Source organism: Pristiophorus japonicus, chromosome 2, assembly GCF_044704955.1.
Source record: "Pristiophorus japonicus isolate sPriJap1 chromosome 2, sPriJap1.hap1, whole genome shotgun sequence".
In the NCBI taxonomy this organism is placed as follows: domain Eukaryota; kingdom Metazoa; phylum Chordata; class Chondrichthyes; family Pristiophoridae; genus Pristiophorus; species Pristiophorus japonicus.
Genome location: NC_091978.1, coordinates 224798677 through 224819117, shown reverse-complemented (window position 1 = coordinate 224819117; position 20441 = coordinate 224798677). Strand labels below are relative to the sequence as shown.

The 20441-nt window shown below is 44.5% G+C and overlaps 1 protein-coding gene across 1 annotated transcript in view; it reads left to right on the top strand.

Annotated features, from left to right (window-relative positions):
* Positions 1-211: 211 nt before the first annotated feature.
* Positions 212-20441, top strand: part of coq2 (coenzyme Q2 4-hydroxybenzoate polyprenyltransferase) — a 44382-nt gene continuing 24152 nt past the window's right edge. The window contains exons 1-4 of the mRNA XM_070871023.1: positions 212-529; positions 1847-2013; positions 7303-7424; positions 13057-13142. Coding sequence (XP_070727124.1) covers positions 295-529; positions 1847-2013; positions 7303-7424; positions 13057-13142 — 610 coding nt within the window. The 5' untranslated portion in view covers positions 212-294. The remainder of the gene's footprint in view (positions 530-1846; positions 2014-7302; positions 7425-13056; positions 13143-20441) is intronic.

Here is a 20441-nt window from a genome sequence, read left to right as displayed (position 1 = left end):
TTCTCCTATTTCCATCTCCTCCAGCATGATCCCACCACCCTCCCCTCTCCTCCTTTCTCAGATTTCTCACGGTTTCTTTTACCTTTGACCAACATTCTGATTTTGATTGGCACGTTCCGGAATCACGCATGCGCATGTCTGTGCGGTGCCGCGCATGCTCTCCAGTTCGCGCGGAGGAAGGCCTGACATTCTCAGTGGGGGGCGGGGGGGGGGTTCCTTAATGACGCGTGTTGGGAATACCCCGGTGACGTGCGGCGCCCCTGGTTCGCCAGGCAGCCAGAGGAGCAGCACGAGATGTTGTTGCTGCTGAAGCCGAGCTCGCGCCGGTTGCTGGCCGGGCTCGCGGTGCCGAAGGGGCGCGTGAGCTGCTGGGTAACGGCCGCGCTCGCTGCGCCAGCTTGTCATGCCCGCGCGCTGTCGAGCGGGAAGCTCAGGCGCAGCAGCGGCCTATCAGCGGCGGGGCTGGTGGGCTCAGCGCCCCTGGCGGTGCAGCCTTACCTGAAGCTGATGAGATTGGACAAACCCATCGGTAAATCTATCAGAATACCGTAGGGACGGGTTGCTAAGGGGAAGGCAGCGTCTTGACTGCTGGTCACGGCCCGGGCACCACGCGGCTCTTGAGACTGGCTCCTGTCAATCAGGGACCCAGTACTGACAGAATCCCAGTTTGCAGCTTGCTCATTCTTTGGCAAATCTCTATAATAGACGGGAACAAGTGCAAGTTTTGCCAAGTCACTTGCAAATCTTGTAAGATCCATTGTGCAAGTGACATCCCATTTTAGTGCTTTGATCAGTTATTACCAGTCGATAAAATTGCTGAGATTGTAAAAACAAGCAGAGGGGACAAAGTAGATGTTTTTAAAAGTGCTGGATATGCACAGCAGATCAATCAGCATCTGGAAAGAGAAAGGACAGGATTAATTCTGGGCAATAGAAATTACAACATGCTGAGGCGCAGAGGGACCTGGGGGTCCTCCCAAAAGGTTAGTTTGCAGGTGCAGCAGGTAATCAGGAAGACGAATGGAATGTTGGCCTTCATTGTGAGAGGGATGGAGTACAAAAGCAGGGAGGTCCTGCTGCAACTGTATAGGGTAATGGTGAGGCCGCACCTGGAGTACTGCGTGCAGTTTTGGTCACCTTACTTAAGAAAGGATATACTGGCTTTGGAGGGGGTACAGAGACGATTCACTAGGCTGATTCCGGAGATGAGGAGGTTACCTTATGATAGATTGAGTAGACTGGGTCTTTACTCGTTGGAGTTCAGAAGGATGAGGGGTGATCTCATAGAAACATTTAAAATAATGAAAGAGATAGACAAGATAGAGGCAGAGAGGTTGTTTCCACTGGTCGGGGAGACTAGAACTAGAGGGCACAGCCTCAAAATACGGGGAAGCCAATTTAAAACCGAGTTGAGAAGGAATTTCTTCTCCCAGAGGATTGTGAATCTGTGGAATTCTCTGCAGTTGAGGCTAGCTATTGAATGTATTCAAATCACAGATAGATAGATTTTTAACCAATAAGGGAATTAAGGGTTATGAGGAGCGGGCGGGTAAGTGGAGCTGAGTCCACGGCCAGATCAGCCATGATCTTGTTGAATGACGGAGCAGGCTTGAGGGGCTAGATGGCCTACTCCTGTTCCTAATTCTTATGCTCTTATGTTCATGTAACCCTTCATTAAACTAGGTTTTCTGGTAATTCAATTCTGTATTTTTAAACCATTGTAAAGTAATATTACAACTTTGTGCATTGAGTGGTTTTGCACTGCCAGTTTACTAGTACAATCTTAGCAGGATAACAAGGTACTGGTACACAGAAAGTTTTAATTTGTTACAATTTGATGTTTTAGGAACCTGGTTGTTGTATTTGCCTTGCACTTGGAGTATCGGCTTAGCAGCAGAGCCAGGCTGTCTTCCAGATCTATCCTTGCTTGCACTTTTTGGAACAGGGGCGATACTGATGCGAGGAGCTGGGTGTACAATCAATGACATGTGGGATAAAGACATTGATAGAAAGGTAACTCCACTGGAACAGATTTTCATTCATTCCTGTGTAAACTATTTATAACAAGGATAATTTTCTTTGAAGTATATAGTCCTCATTTTTGACACAACAAATATAAACGTAGTAATCTTTCCATTTAAACTAACCAGTGAAAATACATGCCTATATGCTTTAAAGATCCTGTGAATTGCCTTGATATTGTAAACAAACATCATAAATTGTTTCTATATTATGCTATTCTGTATAACCAAGCAAACACTGGAAAACAAGTTATCCATGTTGTAGAAATACATATAGGGCCTTATGTTACCGCCTCTAATGGGGCGGTAAGGCCTTTCCATCCGGGGGCAGGCGGCGGGGCCGAGTCAGTCGCAATTGCCCCCGAGCCAGGGATGGCGGGACCGGGTTTCCGCTGCGCCCCGTGTTTTTGCCTGGTACGCCGGCCCCTTACCACCCAGTAGTGACCCCTTACCGCCCTGCAGGGGAAATTGCCCACGCTTCACGCAGCAGGAAGCTGCCAGCGGCTGGGCGCTGCAGCCGCCACTTTACTTTAATTGTCGGCCAACTCCTGAATTGGCCTGACAGTGGCGGCCGCTGGTTCAACCAGGCCGGCAACAGGCAGCCCCCTCCCTGGTGGCCCAGTGGTCAGCGCGGCGGTGATGGACACTGGCCCGTTCCCTCGCCAACCCGCCCCTACAATGCTTCAAACAGTGCTCCAAAGCCCTGGGAGGCAGTGTCAGAGGTAAAGAACCAAATTTTCTGGTTCTTCCCTCGGACTACCGCCGGGCAACAAATTTCCAGTTAATTCAAAGTGCCCTCCCCAATTTCCCGCTGAGGGCAATTTCGGCCCCATAGTCTTTGGTGGGAGGACGTTTCAGATGGTGCATAAGAATATTGTGAGGAAAGCACTGTTTATATTTTAATATTACACGAAAGAACCACCAAGCACCTCCTTAAACCCTTCTCCCCGCACTTCATGTTGCCATCAAGTGCAAGGAGTTCATGGATCTCTTCAAAAACAACTTGCATTTATATAGCTCCTTTGCTGTAGAAAAACATTCCTAGGCACTTCAGAGGTGTAAACAGGCAAAAACAGACACCAAGCCAAAAAAGGTGATATTACGAGGGTTGACTAAAAACTTGCTCAAAGAGGTGGGTGTTAACAACAATAACGTGTATTTATATAGCACCATTGATGTAATAAAATGTCCCAAGATGCTTCACAGGAGCGTTATTGAACAATACTTGACACCGTGCCACATTGGGGAAGGTGACCAAAAGTTTGGTTAAAGATACAGGTTTTAAGGAGCATCTTAAAGGAGGAAAGAGAGGCAGAGAGTTTAAGGAGGGAATTCCAGCTGCCAGTAGTGGAACGATTAAAATCGCAAATGCCCAAGAAGCCAGAATTGGAGGAGCGCAGATATCTCGGAAGGTTGTAGCACTGGAGGAGATTAGAGATAGGGAGGGATGAGGCCATGCAGGGATTTGAAACCAAGGATGAGAATTTGAAAATTGAGGCATTGCTTAACTGGGAGCCAATGTAAGTCAGCGAGCACAGGGATGATGGGTGAGCGGGACTTGGTGCGCGTTAGGACTTAGGCAGCAGACTTTTGAATGACCTCAAGTTTACAGAGGGTAGAAAATGGGAGGCTGGCTGGGAGTGCGTTGGAATAGTCAAGTCTAGAGGTAACAAAGACATGGATTAATCAAGGATGGATTTGTTAAGGGAACATTGTGTCTGACTAACTTGATAGAATTTTTTTGAGGAGGGTTGATGAGGGCAGTGCGTTTGATGTAGTGTTTATGGATTTTAGCAAGGCTTTTGATAGACTGGTCACAAAAGTAAAAGCCCATGGGATTCAAGGCAAAGTGGCAAGTTGGATTCAAAATTGGCTCAGAGGCAGGAAGCAAAGGGTAATGGTCGATGGATGTTTTTGTGACTGGAAGGCTGTTTACAGTGGGGTTCCACAGGGATCAATACTAGGTCCCTTGCTTTTTGTGGTATATACAGGTTGAACCTCCCTTATTCTGCACCCTCGGGGCCTGGACTGTCCCGAACAAGGGATTTTGCCGGATGAGGGGTGGTCATGTGTTTGGATGGACTGCGCCTTTAAGTGCTGTTGCTGGGGAAAGTATGTGTGCGCGCTGATGGGCTAGCTGACTGACTGACAGTTGGTCCAGCCAATCAGTGTACAGGGGGCCCCGAAGAGCCGGCGGACCCTTGCAGATCCCGATGGGCCCCAAAGAGTCGGCGGGCCCTGAGGGGCCTCGAAGAGTTGTCCCGACCCCCCGGAGGGAGCGCTGTGGGGAGGAGTGGCTGGCCTGAGGACTGTGGTTGCAGGAGTTCCAGCAGGGCGACGAGGAGGCGGCAGCCGATCGAGGAGAAAGATTATATTGGTGAGTAGGATTTTGATGGTTGCGTTCTGCGCATGCGCCACCCAGCGACCGTGAATGGTCCCGGGTGAGGGGTGGTGCCGGATAAGGGAGTCCCAGATAAGAGAGGTATCAATGACTTGAATGTAGGGGGTATGATTAAAAAGTTTGCAGATGATACAAAAATTGACCATGTGTCTGATAATGAAGAAGAAAGCTGTAGACCGCAGGAAGATATCAATGAATGGGTCAGGTGGGCAGAACAGTGACAAATGGAGTTTAATCCGGAGAAGTATGAGGTAATACATTTGGGGAGGGCTAAAAGGCAAGGGAATAAACATTAAATGGTAGGACACTGAGAAGTGTAGATGAACACTGAGAAGTGTATGTGAATAAAGGGACCTTGGAGTGCATGTCCACAAATCCCTGAAAGTAGCAGGCCAGGAAGATAAGGTGGTTAAGCAAGCATACGGAATCCTTGCTTTTATTGCCGAGGCATAGAATACAAGATCAGGGAGGTTATGCTTGAACTGTATAAAACTCTATTTAGGCCACAGCTAGAGTACTGTGTGCAGTTCTGGTCACCACATAACAAGAAAGATGTGATTGCACTAGAGAGGTTACAAAGGAGATTTATGAGGATATTGCCAGGGATGGAGAACTTTAGCTATGAGCAAAGATTGGATAGGCTGGGGTTGTTTTCTTTGGAACAGAGGAGGCTTAGGGAAGACCTTATTGAGGTGTATAATATGAGGGGCCTAGATAGAGTTGATAGGAAGGACCTATTTCCCTTAGCAGAAGGGTCAACAACCAGTGGGTATAGATTCGGCGCGTCGGCCCCGACCTGCAAGGACCATCAGCAGGTCGGGGCCTTCAAAGGAGCCACTTCAAAGTACAGTGCGTGCTGGAGAGCGTCAGCTGTGAAGAGGGCGACTGGATTGGACATCACCAAGATCCAGCTCGCTGATTGGCGCGTGGGCAGGTACAGCAGGAGCGGCGAGGTTGGGGTACAGGAGCGGCAAGTGATCGTGGAGCGATGTGATCAGGGCCCAGGATAAGCATGAGTTTTGGGCCCAGAAGAGGCGAGGGCGGTCCGTGCAGCAGAGCTGGTCTCCAGTCAGTTGTAGCGGTTAATCCTTGCCACTGGACCAAGACCTAGCTCTGTCAAGCCCGTGTGGTGACAGGTGTGCAACGGTCACCACACGTTAAAAAAAATCCATGCACAGGCATCTTCCACCCTTCAACATGTAGTTCGGGACCTGGAATATTAGGTCCTTCATTGAAACACCTGTGAACTCATCCATTTTTGGTGTGGAAGCAGGTCATCCTTGATACGAGGGACTGCCTATGATGATGATAGATTTAAAGTAATCAGTAGGCGGTTTAGAGAATTTGAGGGGGAAATGTTTTCACCCAGCGGGTGGTGCAGGTCTCGAACTCACTGCCTGAAAGGATGGTAGAGTCCAAAAACCTCACCACATTTAAAAAGTACTTGGATATGCACTTGAAGTGCCGTAACCTACAAGGCTACTGACCAAGAGCTGGAAAGTGGGATTAGGCTTACTAGCTCTTTGTCAGCCGGCATGGACACAATGTTCCGAAATGGCCTCCTTCCGTGCTGTAAGTTGTTATGATTCTATAAGGGTTTCAGCAGTAGATGAGCTGAGGCAGGGGCGGAGACGGGTGATGTTACGAAGTTGGCAGTAGGTGGTCTTAAAAATGGAAAGCGTACGGGGTCGGAAGCTCAGCTCGGGGTCAAATAGGACACTGAGGTTGTGAACAGTCTGTTTTCAGTCTTCGACATCAATGGCCTTCCCTCGATCATAAGGTCAGAAGTGGGGATGTTCACTGATGATTGTACAGTTTTCAGTTCTATTCGCAATTCCTCAGATATTGAAGCAGTCCATGCCCGCATACAGCCAGAAGTAGACAGCATCCAGACTTGTGCTGATAAGTAGCAAGCAACATTTGTGCCACACAAATGCCAGGCATTGACCAACTCCAACATGAGAGAGTCTAACCACTACCCCATGACATTCAGTGGCATTATCATTGCTAAGTCCCCCACCATCAACATCCTGGGGGTCATCATCGACCAGCAACTCAACTGGATCAGCCACATAAATGCTGTGACCAGTAGAGCTAGTCAGAGACTGGGTATTCTGCGGTGAGTGGCTCACCTCCTGGCTCCCTAAAGCATTTTCACCAACTACAAAAAAAAATTCCGGGGTGTAATGGAATACTTACCACTTGCCTGGCAGCTGAAGGCACTGATGCATATGGTGGATGAGTATAGGGACGGGGCGGGGGGTTGCACAAAAAGCTAGAATCAGGAACAGAGAATTTGTGGGAGCATTGTAGGATGGAAACAGAATAATTTTCTCACATAAGTTCCACAGATGCTGCCTGACCTGCTGAATATTTCCAACATTTTCTGTTTTTATTGGAAAGTGAATACAGGTGCAACGTCCTGAATCCGGAACTCTGAAAATCGGAATTGTCCAAAAAACGGACATTTTGCGCATAGCTGATGGAGTCGTCCGGAATTATTGTCTGAAAAACGGACATTTTTGAGGCAAAACCTAAAATCCGGCACGGATTCTGTTGAAAATTCCAGATTTCAGACAAAATCAAGTCTGAAATCTGGAATCCTCGACAGAATCCATGCTGGATTTTGGACCTTGCCGCTCAAAACCTGGCATAGATTCAGTCGAGGATTCCGGATTTCAGACTATTGATTTTCTTGTCTGAAATCCGTAAAAACCCAAAAACCGGAACGGATTCAGTCCCAAGGATTCCAGATTTCAGATGTTGTACCTGTACTGACTATTGTCATAATGCCTGCTTTCATTTGCTGTGCAGTCTTTAAAATTTCTGTTCGCAAGGATTCTTGTTAATTGTCATGTCTTCCTCTGATGACTCGAACAGGTTGCTAGAACTGAAAATCGGCCCATAGCTGCTGAAGAAATCAGTCGTTTTCAGGCCCTGGTGTTTTTGGGAGGTCAGCTGAGTTTGGCATTTGCTGTTCTCTTGTGCCTAAATTATTACAGGCAAGTGAAGCTCCTATTCCTATGTGTGAAATAGGTGAAATGTTGGTATATATTTTAATGAGTTTAAATGGAATTGAGAGAATTACATTGACTATTTTTTCTACCTTTTTAAGCTAAACGTTGTGCTGTATTGAGGCTTCTTTCTAGCAGAATTGCAGATATACAAACTCCTCATTTATTAGCAAAATAGATCGACATCATATAGAGATCAGGCAATATTTAACCAAGTCTGACTTGCATGTTGTAAATTGCAAGTCAGTAACTGCAAATCCCCTGGGAGAACAGGCGCACTAACATCAGTGTCCTCGTCCAGGCTAACATCCCCAGCATTGAAGCACTGACCACACTCGATCAGCTTCGCTGGGCAGGCCACATAGTTCGCATGCCAGACACGAGACTCCCAAAACAAGTGTTTTATGCGGAGCTCCTTCACGGCAAACAAGCCAAAGGTGGCCAGCAGAAATGTTACAAGGACACCCTCAAAACCTCCCTGATAAAGTGCGACATCATTACTGACACCTGGGAGTCCCTGGTCAAAGACTGCCCTAAGTGGAGAGAGTGCATCCAGGAGGGCGTTGAGCACTTCGAGTCTCAACGCCGAGAGCGTGGAGAGGTCAGGCGCAGGTAGCGGAAGGAGCGTGCGGCAAACCAGTCCCACCCACCCCTTCCCTCAACAACTGTCTGCCCCACCTGTGACCGGGTCTGTGGCTCTCGTATTGGACTGTTCAGCCACCAGGAGTGGAAGCAAGTCTTTCTCAATTCCGAGGGACTGCCTATGATGATGAAAGTGAGATGTGAGACTTATTTTCTATCTTACTCTCCAAATTGTCTCAGTTAATACTCTCAACTAATTCAAATGTACTGTTTATATCGATGACGGTTTAAACAGCTGGCTCTGAAACAACATTGTCATTAAATTAATTCTAAAATTGTCCTTTTGTAAAGGGCCTGAAGTGGGCAGGTTCTCTCTGGTAATAGTAGTCAGCAGTAATGCCTCATTTTGATACTGATAACTTTATTTAGGTTATAATATATAGAGCATCATGACAAGTTATTAACATATTCAGATACTGCAGCCACAATTTTTGACCGTAAGTTTAATTCCCAGAATATTGCAGGTCAAGGATAAAGTTGCCTCACAAAGACAGGATTGGATATTTAATGTTTATTTCTTTTATAAACATTTCAGATTAAAATGCAACTGATTTAAAAGTGTTTTTGTGTTATGCATTTTACATACTGCATTCGTGTATACAGTAAACAGAATATTCAACAGTAAACCATTGAATATAGAATTTATTGCATGAGTAGAAATTATGCAACTTCAGTTGTATCTGCGATACTTGTGAGTTTTCAATTCCGTTCATACATGGTATCAATTCATTACATCTTCCCATAACTTATTTGTAACTTATTTCATTTTTCTTTTTAATTTTTTGGGGCTCAGTCATCCAGTTTCTCTAGTCCATTCAACACTCTGGTTATGAGGCTGGCAAGGGGACCTGCTGTCAGGCTTTACCAATTTCAATCTGAGACATCTGCCAGGAAGCATCCCAGTCTGTGGAAGATCCTCTTATCACATGTTCCCTCTCCCCACAAGAGTAGGAACCAAACAGCATTGGGGGTTGTATCTGTTATTTAAAAAGGGAGGGAGTTATTCAGGTAACTACAGACCTGTGGAAAGTTACTAGAATCTGCAGAGTGACTGAGCACTTGGATAAATACGAGCTGATCAGAGAGTGTCAGCATGGATTTGTGATGGTTTAGTTGAATTTTTTGAGGCGATCACTTGCATGAAGGATATGGGAGCGTCTATGGATGTTGTCAATATGGGCTCCCAAAAGACAGTTGATAAGGATCTGCACAAGAGTTTATTAACAAAATGGAAATTGTAAACAATCGGAGGCAACCTTGTGATTAGAGTTGGAAATTGTTTGGGTGGTAGGAGACAAAGAGTAGTGATAAAGGGTATGCTCTTTGATTGGCAGAATGTGACAAGTGGTGTTCCCCAGGGATCTATCGGGGCCTGTTTTTCACCATATTTATCAGTGACTTGGATGAAGGAATAATGAGTTGTATATCTAAGTTTGCAGATCATACTAAGTTGGGAGGCATAGTAAGTAGTGCAGATGGGAGCAGGAAGTTATAGAGGGACATAGAGAGATTAAGAGAGTGGACAAAACCATGACAATTGGAGTTCAGTGTGGGGAACTATGAGGTTATCTACTTTGGATCCAAGAAAGACAATTCTTTTAAATGGTGAGAAATTAGGAACTGTGGAGGAGCAAAGAGATTTGGGTGTCCATGTACACCAATCACTCAAAGCTCATGGACACGTACAAAAAGCAGTTGAAAAGTTTAATGAACTATTGGTCTTTATCTCCAGGGGGCTGGAATACAAAGTTAAGGAAGTTATGCTTCAGTTGTATAGAGCGTTGGTCAGACTCCTTCTGGAGTACTGCATTCAGTTCTGGGTACCACATCTTGAGCAGTGCAACATTAGAATGAAGGGGTTAAATTATGAGGACAAACTTGGCTTGTATTCCCTAGAGTACAGAAGAGTGAGGGGTGATCTAATCAAGGTGTTTAAAATGATCAAAGGATTCGACAGGGTAGATAAAGAGAAACTATTTCCTTTGGTGGAGGATCCAGAACAAGAGGGCAAAATTTTAAAATTTGGGCCAGGCCTTTCAGGCATGAAATCAGGAAGAATTTAACTGAGCCTGAACAAGGAGCCCTAGTAAAACTGAAGTCAATAGGGATCAGGGGGAAAACTCTCCAGTGGCTGGAATAATACCTGGTCCAAAGGAAAATGGTTGTATTACATATGAACATAAAAAATAGGAGCAGGAGTATGCCATTCGGCCCCTCGAGCCTGCTCTGCGATTTAATAAAATCATGGCTGATCTTCTACCTCAACTCCACTTTGCTGCACTATCCCAATATCCCTTGATTCCCTTAATATCCAAAAATCTATTGATCTCTCTGTCTTGAATATACTCAATGACTCAGCCTCCACAGCTCTGGGGTAGAGAATTCCAAAGATTCGCAGCCATCTGAGTGAAGAAATATATCCTTATCTCAGTCCGAAATTTCTGACCGCTTATTCTGAGTCTGTGACCTCTGGTTCTAGATTCCCCAGCCAGGGGAAACATCCTCCCTGCATCTACACTGTCAAGCTCTAAGAATTTTGTATGTTTCAATGAGATCACCTCTCATTTTTCTAAATTCTAGAGAATATAGGCCTAGTCTACTCAATCTCTCCTCATAGGACAATCCCCCCCATCCCAGGAATCAGTCTGGTGAATCTTCATTGCACTCCCACTATAGCAAGCATATCCTTCATTAGGTAAGGAGACCAAAACTGTACACAATACTCCGGGTGTGGTCTCACCAGGGTCCTATATAATTGCAGTAATACGTCTTTACTCTTATACTCAAATCCTCTTGTACAGGTAGAGCGTCCGAAATTCGGAAACCTCGGGACCGAAGCCGTTCTGGATTTCGGAACGTCTTTCCGACATCCCAAATCCAGAAATGCCTGGGCCGAGGTAAGGAGAGGGGGAAGGGGTCCTGGGGAGTCTGGCGGCGGAGGACTGGGGAGTCTGGCGGTGGAGTAGGAGTGTCGACGGTTCCGGGTTCGGCAGCATCGGCTGCGGGTTAAGGGGTTGGCGGTTCTGGGTTAGAGGTCGGTGGCTGGGAAAAACCTGTGTTGAAGACCTGCAAAAAAGGCAAGTTAAAGATTTTATTTTTTAAATTATTTTTCAGCGATTTAGTAGGTAAGGATTTTGTGAATTTTTATTTTTTGTTTTTTGGTATTTTGTTTGGGTGTTTTTCCCCCTCTCTAAACCCAACTTGGTAATCATTTTTTTAAAATGTCCGGATTTCGGAACATTTTTCGGATTTCGGACGACCCCACCATGGATCGGCCCCGATTCCGGAACATTCCAAATTTCGGATCTCCGGATTTCAGATGCTCAACCTGTAATAAAAGCCAACAAACCATTTGCTTTCTTAATTGCTTGCTGTATCTGCTTTTAAGCTTCAGTGATTTGCGCACATGGTCTCACCGCACCGTCTCTCTTCCCCCCTACCCCGCCCCTGTCTCTCTTTTCCCCCCCCCGCCCCCGTCTCTCTTTCCGCGCCCCCCCACCCCATCTCTCTTCCTCCCCCCCGTCTCTCTTTCCCCCCCCCCCCCCCACCCGCGTCTCTCTTCCCCCCACCCCCATCTCTCTTCCTCCCGCCCCCTTCCCCCCCGCTTCAAGGCTCTGTCTCGTTTCCTCCTCTCCCTGGGCTCGAACGGAGGCTCAGGGCTGGGCGGGGGACTTGCAGCTCAGTTGGGCAACGTGGTCAGAATCAATGTTGCCAATTGCGGGGCCCCACATCCGGTGCCGGTTTCGGGTAGGGATGCAGTCCGGAGGTTGCAGGCGCAGGAGGATGAGAAAATCGTTCGTACAAATAGTCACATCGAATATTTATTATTCAATCAACATATCAAAAAAAAACAGATTATCTGGTCATTATCACATTTCTCTTTGTGGGAGTTTGCAGTGTGCAAATTGGCTGCCACGTTTCCCACATTACAACAATGATTACACTCCAAAAGTACTTCATTAGCTGTAAAGCGCTTTGAGACATCCGGTGGCCGTGAAAGACGCAATATAAATCCAAGTCTTGTTGCTTTTTTGGTATATGGGTGTCGTTAGCAAGGCTGGTTTTTATTGCCCATCACTAGTTACCCTTGAAAAAGTGGTGGTGGCCCTTTGGTTTTTTTTGAACCACTGCAGTATATATGGTGAAAATGCTTCCACAATGCTGTGAGATGAGGTGATCCAGGATTTTGACCCAGCAACAATGAAGAAACAGCAATACATGTCCTAGGCAAAATGGTATGTGAATTGGAGGGGAACTTGGAGGTGATGGTATTCCCATGCGCCTGCTGCCTTTGTCCCTCTAGGTGGTGAAGATTGTGGGTTTGGGAGATGCTGCCGAAGAAGCCTTTGTCGAGTTTTTGCAGTAAATCCTGTTGTACACACTGCAGCTAGTGTTGAAGGCAGTGTATGTTTAGGCTAGTGGATGAAATGCAGATCAAGCGGTGTTATTGAACACTTTTTTCTATAACCCAATTTACATTAATTTTAAGTGAATCATTAATTTGAGCAATGCAACTATATAAATAGAGAATAGATCTATTTCCGTGCTGGAAAAGATTGCAGATGGTTTTAAGTTATGTTATATAAAGATAAATAACATTTTATAAGACCTTTTGATAGGACTTGTATAAAAAGGTAACATTTGTTATTCATGTACCAACTTGTTAGAGTCTTTAGATTTGAACAATATCTTCTTCTGTGGACTTGTACTGGTTTGTCCTTTTTTAAAGTTAACAAAGATCATTAATGACAAACCAAATCTGTGTGCAGCAGCAAGAACTTAATGCCGATCTGTCGTAACTTTGACAGAAAGCTTGGAGAAATGGTGCAAACAGCCCCAGAAAGATTACAGGTGAATGTGTTTATGGAAAGAACAATCTAAAAACTGTTTGGCGAAAATGCCAGTCTAAATATAGTAGACTCTAGTAATCCTATACTTTTCTAAATAATATGGAATGCCCAATTCTTTCTATTGACAGCATTGCGCTTGGAGCTGCATCGCTGGGTCTGGTGGTCACTTATCCTCTGATGAAGAGGCTGACGTATTGGCCACAATTAATTCTGGGTATGTAAGGACTTTGTGATTTCTTAGTAGCTTATCTGACAATAAATAAGTAACGCTTAAAAACATAGCTGTAGATAAAGGGCCTAAAATTGAGATCGGAGGCTTCCTTTGAACGAATGCCTCTGACCCGAAAAAAATCTATGGAAGTACCTGGTGGTCTCGGAGGAATGTAAGATTCACTGCGCAGCACATGGGGAAATGTCTTTCAGGTATGTAAGTCCAAGCTGGACTCGTGTGGGCCTGGACAACCAATCAGTATTCTCATTGATAAAAATGGGAACTTTGTTTGTACGAGTTCCCATTACTATCAACAAGAAAAATTCCATAAACACCCAAACACAGCATAATAAATAAAACACCTCACATATTTGAAATTCAATATAATTAAATGTTTTAGAAAAAAAATATATTTTTTGGAATTCTTTTTAATGTGTTTTAATAGTGTTAAAAATAAACTTGCCTTAATGGACAAGGTTTTTACTATAAAAATGTGTATTTAAATTTAATTTTTATATGTTTTAAAACTCTTGCGCCTGCTTTCACCAGGTGTAAAAGTTTGAAGGACATTCGCTCGGCATGAGTTGGGCAAATAGCCCAATCGCTGCCATGCAGATGTCCTTCTCCCGGGGATGCGGAGGTTCTGTTCAGAGAAATCTTTGACAGAATTTTAGGACCATTATGTTTGAAACAAGGATAGTTCTTTTTTTTATAAAGTTTACTCATTCAGTTTCTGGCATACATGTTACGTTGAATAGCGAATGGTTCCATGAGCTCCAAAACAATTTTAAAAATTCAGTAAGCTGAGACCAATATTTAGTTAATTATTCTACAACTCCTAGATTTACATTATGGACCAAGGAAGAGTCAGATCCCTATTCCTACAATGGAAGCCACTTGGTGAATGATTTGCCATCTACATCGGTGGGGTTGGGGGATCTGACAATTAATTGCATTAGGGATAACCCTAACCCTAAAACTAACCCAACGTGGTGCATTTCTATCAAGCTGCCAAGGAATGATTTAACATATGACTTCTCCCAAAGGGTAGAAGAGTAAACAATTGCAAAACACGAGGGCATAGAAGGAGAGTACCTTAAGTTAAAAGTACTTCCTTCTCCAGAAGAATTTATTCCTGTAGTTTTACTGGAACTCTACTCGGGTGTTTAACTTATTAACATGTGTAATTCTTTAAAGTTGTATGTGAGTGAACTGTGTGCGTACCTGAGTGTAATGTCAAATTCTTTCACGCAAACATGTTTAATGGACTTTTATGATCTTCTACATTAACTTTAATTTATGATTAACAGAGGAGTAAAGGAATTGAAACATTTTAGTTGGTTTCTCAGTCTGTTGCAATGGAAAATGGTATTTGAATCAAAGATGCATGGAAGGTTCACTGGCCTAGAAATTTGTGGCCACCGCGAAAGCTGTAGTTGCCACCGCAGCCAAGGATTAACGGCTGCTGAAAGTGATGGTGCTGGTGGGACTGAAAAATTGGCACTGGAGACGAATGATTATTAGCCCAGTGCTAAACGCGCTCTAACGCTTTCCTGATGTCGTTCGCCTGGCATCGGGCCGCAATTGACATGCCCAAGCAGCGTTGCAGCCTCTGAAAACAAAGCTATGATTTCACAAAGCATTATGGGATCTAAAAAGGCAATGCAGTGTTGTTTTCTTAAAAGGGCAATGTCTTCTAAATGATAAAAATATGCAGTTTTCAGCCCTTACAGCTCAACTTCCTTTTGAAAAAAAAATTAACATTAAGAAGAATTCCCAAATGGGAATCGTCCGCTCTTAAAGCTGAATTGCCTTCCCCACCTAAAAAGAAAATCAGAAAAGTGCTTCAGCATCAACACAAATGGCTCAGCAAGCCAGGGAAGGAACACCCAGGGTCCAGCAGGCAGCACTCCAGGTTTTTGCAGGTGGTCAATACCAAGAGAGGTCCTCTATCCGCAGGGGCCAGGAGGCCCCCCAGAAAGAACAATGTGGGACCAGATCACCAAGGCAGTCACTGCCAGTATTGTCACCCCCACAATTTGGCTCCAGTGCCTAAAGAAGCTTCATGACCTCAGACCAGTGGTCAAGGTCAGTGGATGCATCTTCAAAAGCCATCTCCTAAAAACTGCATCACTAGCCTCACACACTTCTCAATGCACGACTCTGCACCACCCCCCCCCACCCCCGCAACCCCTTCACTCACCGACCAACAATCTGTACCAATCACGAGGCACTCCTCCTATTCCTAGCTTCACTTCACCCCTTGGAGGAGATGCTGCTGACCATTCTTGGCAGGGCATGGTTGAGCCCTTGGTCAGCGGCGGGGCTGAAAAGATGCAAGATGCTGGTATCCTCAGGTTATCCTCCTTCTCGCATGCATCTCTTGCTTTCCCACCTTTCCCTCACCTCAACTTCACCCTTGTGTCTTCCTCATATCACACATCCACGAAATGCAGCCTACCCTGCCAGTGGGTGACCCAAGAGGGAGAAGAGAGAGAAAAAGAAGAAACACCGTCATTTGATTTGACATTCTCAGCCACTAGCTCCTTAAGGTCGACCATCATTGCCATTTGCAGTGTCCTGCCTTCCATCAGCCATACTGCAGCCACTGGGGTAGCACTGTGTGACATCAGTAGGCTAGGCAAAAGCACACACAAAACAGTCACTAAGGGAATGCATAAGAGTGATGAGTTGATTTCTTGATGTCTTATTGGATGGATAGATATATAAAGTTGGATGGGAAAGTTTGCTTTGTGGTGGCTATTTTTTCAGCATTGTGGCCAAGAGGATGCTGTGATGGTCAGTACCAGAGGGATGATAAGGTGTGGGACAAATGTTAAAAGGGGAATTGGGGCTGTGGTCACTGGTACCGCAGGCGGATGATTCCTTCCCGGATATCCCGGCCAATGGCTGGCTGGGTTGTATCCTTCCTTCTGCGTCTTCCTCCTCTGCGAGCAGAGGCTGTAAATCTGAAATAAAAGCTGGAAATACTCAGCAGGTCAGGCAACATCTCGACCTGAGGCGTGAACCCTGTTTCTCAGAGGTCTTGCTTTACCATCCGAGGCCTTGCATTACCATCCGAGGCTTTGCAAGTGTCCAGCAGCACTCCCTGCGGACTTAAAAAAAACTTCTAACATGTATTGTACCGAGGCGAGGCTCAGCTTAGACAGGATCAGCATCCCTTCCGGATTTCTGGGCCTCAACTTAATAGCTTTTTTGTCCATGTAAGGGATTCAGCCAGTAAACAAAATATCCTTTCGAGGCTATCAACAAGATGGGAGAAATAAAACTGCTTCTTTCCACCTTTGCCCACTAAGTGGCTCCTTGCTACTGCACTCCTAACTACAGGAGGATGTCAAATGGGGAACTAGATCCAATTGTTACACATCAGGTGAGGCACAGTTCAGTGGAAGGTTTGCTGTTCAGTGTGTGGCTTTCAAAGCTTTATGTTGCTTTGCTGAGCTCCTTAGAAGCATGTATGGATGATTCGGGTTGATGACCTATCGTCACAACCCATGACAAAAGATCAATCTGAAACATTAACCCCACCTTCCTTTTTCTACAGTTGCTGTCTGATCTGCAGAGTATGTCCAACATCAGCAGTATCTTGCTTTTTGTATAGATGTTTGATGTCTTCAGGCTGACTAGTAACATGTCAGTCACTCTCCTGTAGATCATCTACATAATCAAGCTAGAAGACTGACTATGTGCAATTGACCTGAAGGATCCCTACCTGTGCACTGGGAGCAGGGAATCCCACAGGAAGTATCTTGGAGAAAGAGAATTTTGCAGACAAGTGTGGCATCAAGAAGCAATAAAATGCACTCTGGTAGCAGCCTCGTGGAGGTAGGAAGAACTCCACATATACTTCTATTTGGATGCCTGGCTGATCCAAGTGTGTTTGGTGGAGTTATTGGGGGAAGCAGTCCAGACTACTGAACCCCTGAGAAATATCATTGGGTGGATAAAGTTCCAGATACAGTTTGCACTGGAACTATTTTTCATGGGTGGTCTGGTGTCATGCAGGACCATGCTTTAAAATGGATTGCTTCACAGCAATCCAGGCTCAATACATGGCATTGAGAATGAATATCATGCCCTAAATTCAACAGTTCCTGTATGTACTAGGAAAAGAGCTCTCAGCAATTGTTGATCTACCCATGCACATTTGTTCAAGAACCTGTGCATTTGCGCCTTTTCATGCAGTGGTGTCAGAAGCATTACTTTAACCCCGTAAGGGCTTATTCGCCTTCAATTTTTTTTCATTTGTTCAAAGGTTACTTGATAACGACAGTCATCAAGTTCTCTCAAAAACAACAACCTGCATTTATATAGTGCTTTAAATGTGGTAAAACGTCCCGAGGTGCTTCACAGAAGCGTTATCAAACAAAATTTGACACTGAACCACATAAGGAGATATTAGGACAGATGACCAAAAGCTTGGTCAAAGAAGTAGGTATTAAGTGTCTTAAAGGAGAAGAGAGGCGGAGAGGTTTAAGGAGGGAATTCCAGAGCTTGGGGCCTGGCCGCCGATGATGGAGTGATTAAAATGGGAGATGTGCAAGAGGCCAGAATTGGATGAATGCAGAAATCTTGAAGGGTTGTAGGGCAGGAGGAGGTTACAGAGATGTATTTTAATTAATTCACTGGATGTGGGTGTTGCTGGCAGGGCCAGCATTTATTGCCCATTAATTGCCCTTGAGTGGCCTGCTAGACCATTTCAGAGAGCAGTTAAGAGTCAACCACATTGCTGTTGGTCTGGAGTCAAATATAGGCGCAGACTGGGTAAGGATTGCAGATTTCCTTCCCTAAAGGACATTCGTGAATCAGATGAGTTTTTATGACAATCCAGTAGTTTCATGGTCACTATTACTGATACAAGCTTTTTCTTCCAGATTTATTTAATTAATTGAATTTAAATACCCCAGCTGCCGTGGTGGAATTTGACCTCTCATCTCTGGATCATTAGTCCAGGCTTCTGGATTACTAGTCCAGTAACATAACCACTATGCTATTGTTCCCATAGAGATAGTGAGGGGCGAGGCCATGGAGGGATTTGCATTCAAGGATGAAAATTTGAACACAGGGTGCCAATGTATGTCAGCGAGCACAGGGGTGATGGATGAATGGAACTTGGTGTGTGTTCGGATATATGCAGCAGTTTTTTGGATGAGCTCAAGTTTACGGAGGGTGCAAGGTGGGAGACTGGCCAGGAAATCATTGGACTAGTTGAGTCTAGAGTAACAAAGGCATAGATGAAGGTTTCAGCAGCAGATGAACCAAGGCAGGGGCAAAGACAGGCAATGTTACAGAGGTGGAAATGGGCAGTGTTGGTGATGGAGTGGATATGATAATGTTACAGCAGAATCTCATGTACATCTTCATTGGGCTGGCATGGTATGGTGTCTTTATTTGAGAAGAGATTCTGAAAGGTACCATCTTTTGTTACTTAGTCTGTTCTGACATTGGTCATGAACTGACTTCTCAATTTGATTTCTGAATTGTTTTTAGCCTGTGATCTAAACCTTTTATTCTTAGTAGTACTGCTAGCTTTGGTGTTGCCAGGAAACTGCCATGCTTTGTTGCTTAGGAATTCAGCAGTAACTTTGAAAAGCAATTTCCAGCTCCACAGTTAATTATCAAAAATGATATCACAAATAGTTGAGTTTCCCTAATGGTTTGCTCCAGAGTTCAAACTGTATCAGCATTTACAGTGTCAGACTTAATCTGAACATAAACCATTCCAATTCCACTCTCGAATAACTTAAAATAAATATTTCGAGCTTCATGCACCAGGATTATTCTTCTATTCATTTTAATGACAACACCAAAGCTAGCAGTACTACTAACAATTAAAGATTAAGATCACAGGTTCAAAACAATTCAGAAATTAGATTGAGATGTCAGTTCACGACCAATGTCAGAGGGAGTGCAATGAAGGTTCACTAGACTGGTTTCTGCGATGAGAGGATTGCGCTATGAAGAAAGATTGAGTAGACTAAGCCTATATTCCTAAGAGGTTTGAAGAATGAGAAGTGATCTAATTGAAACATACAAACTTCTTAAGGGGCTTGACAGGGTTAATGCTGAGAAAATGTTTTCCTGTCTGGAGAATTTAGAACACGGGCTCACAGTCTCAGAATAAGGGGTTGGCCATTTAGGACTGAGATGAGAAATTTCTTCACTCAAAGGGTTCTGAATCTTTGGAATTCTCTACCCCAGAGAGCAGTGGATGCTCAGTCATTCAGTATATTCAAGACCGAGGTCGATACATTTTTGGGAACTAAGAGAATTAAGGGATTTCGGAAGGAAGGTGGAGTTGAGGTCGAAGATCAGCCATGATTTTGTTGAATGGCAGAGCAGGCTCAAAGGACCAAATGGCCTACTCCAGCTCCTATTTTTTTTGTTCTTATATGATGGATGGAAAAGTGAGCATCAGCCACTGACCTCCATGCCCAAATTCCTGATGTCCAGCCCTTCTCCCCCTTTCCCCCCGCCCTCCTGTTTTTGGAAACTTGTCCCGTAGCGTAAATGGAATTTGCAACAAGAAGATAGGACATAAATTATTGAAGATAACTCTTTCACTTTCCTTTTTAGGTCTGAGTAATCACACATTTGACCCATTTCTAAAAGTTTTTGTGGGAAACTGGCTTGTCTCCTGCTGCTCTGAATTATTCCTCCTTCCTACTTGTTGGCTAATTCCTTGCTTATCCTTTTTAATTAGATTCAAACAATTAGAGATGGTAATATGTTAATTCGCTTCATTTCTGTTTGACAAAACACTACTTGTAAAGACCTTAACAAACTGTACAGAGTAGCACACCTCGGTCCTGCAGCCAAAAACTTACTGTGCATTGATTTAATGAGAAATCGTGAAGGTGGCTTCTCCAAGCCTGTTCACACCACAGAGTTTTGAAGGTAGCAAGCAGTCTCTTTCATTCTAACTAAATAAAAACATGGCATCTGTCTTTATATCCTTTTTCTTTTATGGTTCTCTTTCTGCTGGTTGCAACCCTATCTTGTGTTTTACAATCACCCAGATAGTTTGCCAAACACAGATGAAAAGCCCCACGCCTTTTCACACCAGACTGTCACTTCTTATTGTGGCTCTTAAAAACATAAGAACATAAGAAATAGGAGCCCTGTACAGTTGAAGCAAGACTTCCCTGCTTTTATACTCCATCCTCCTTACAATAAAGGCTATCATTCTATTTGCCTTACTAATTACTTGCTGTACCTGCATGCTAACGTTTTGTGTTTCATGTTCACATGGCCCTATTGTCAACAACTCTTTTGATGTAT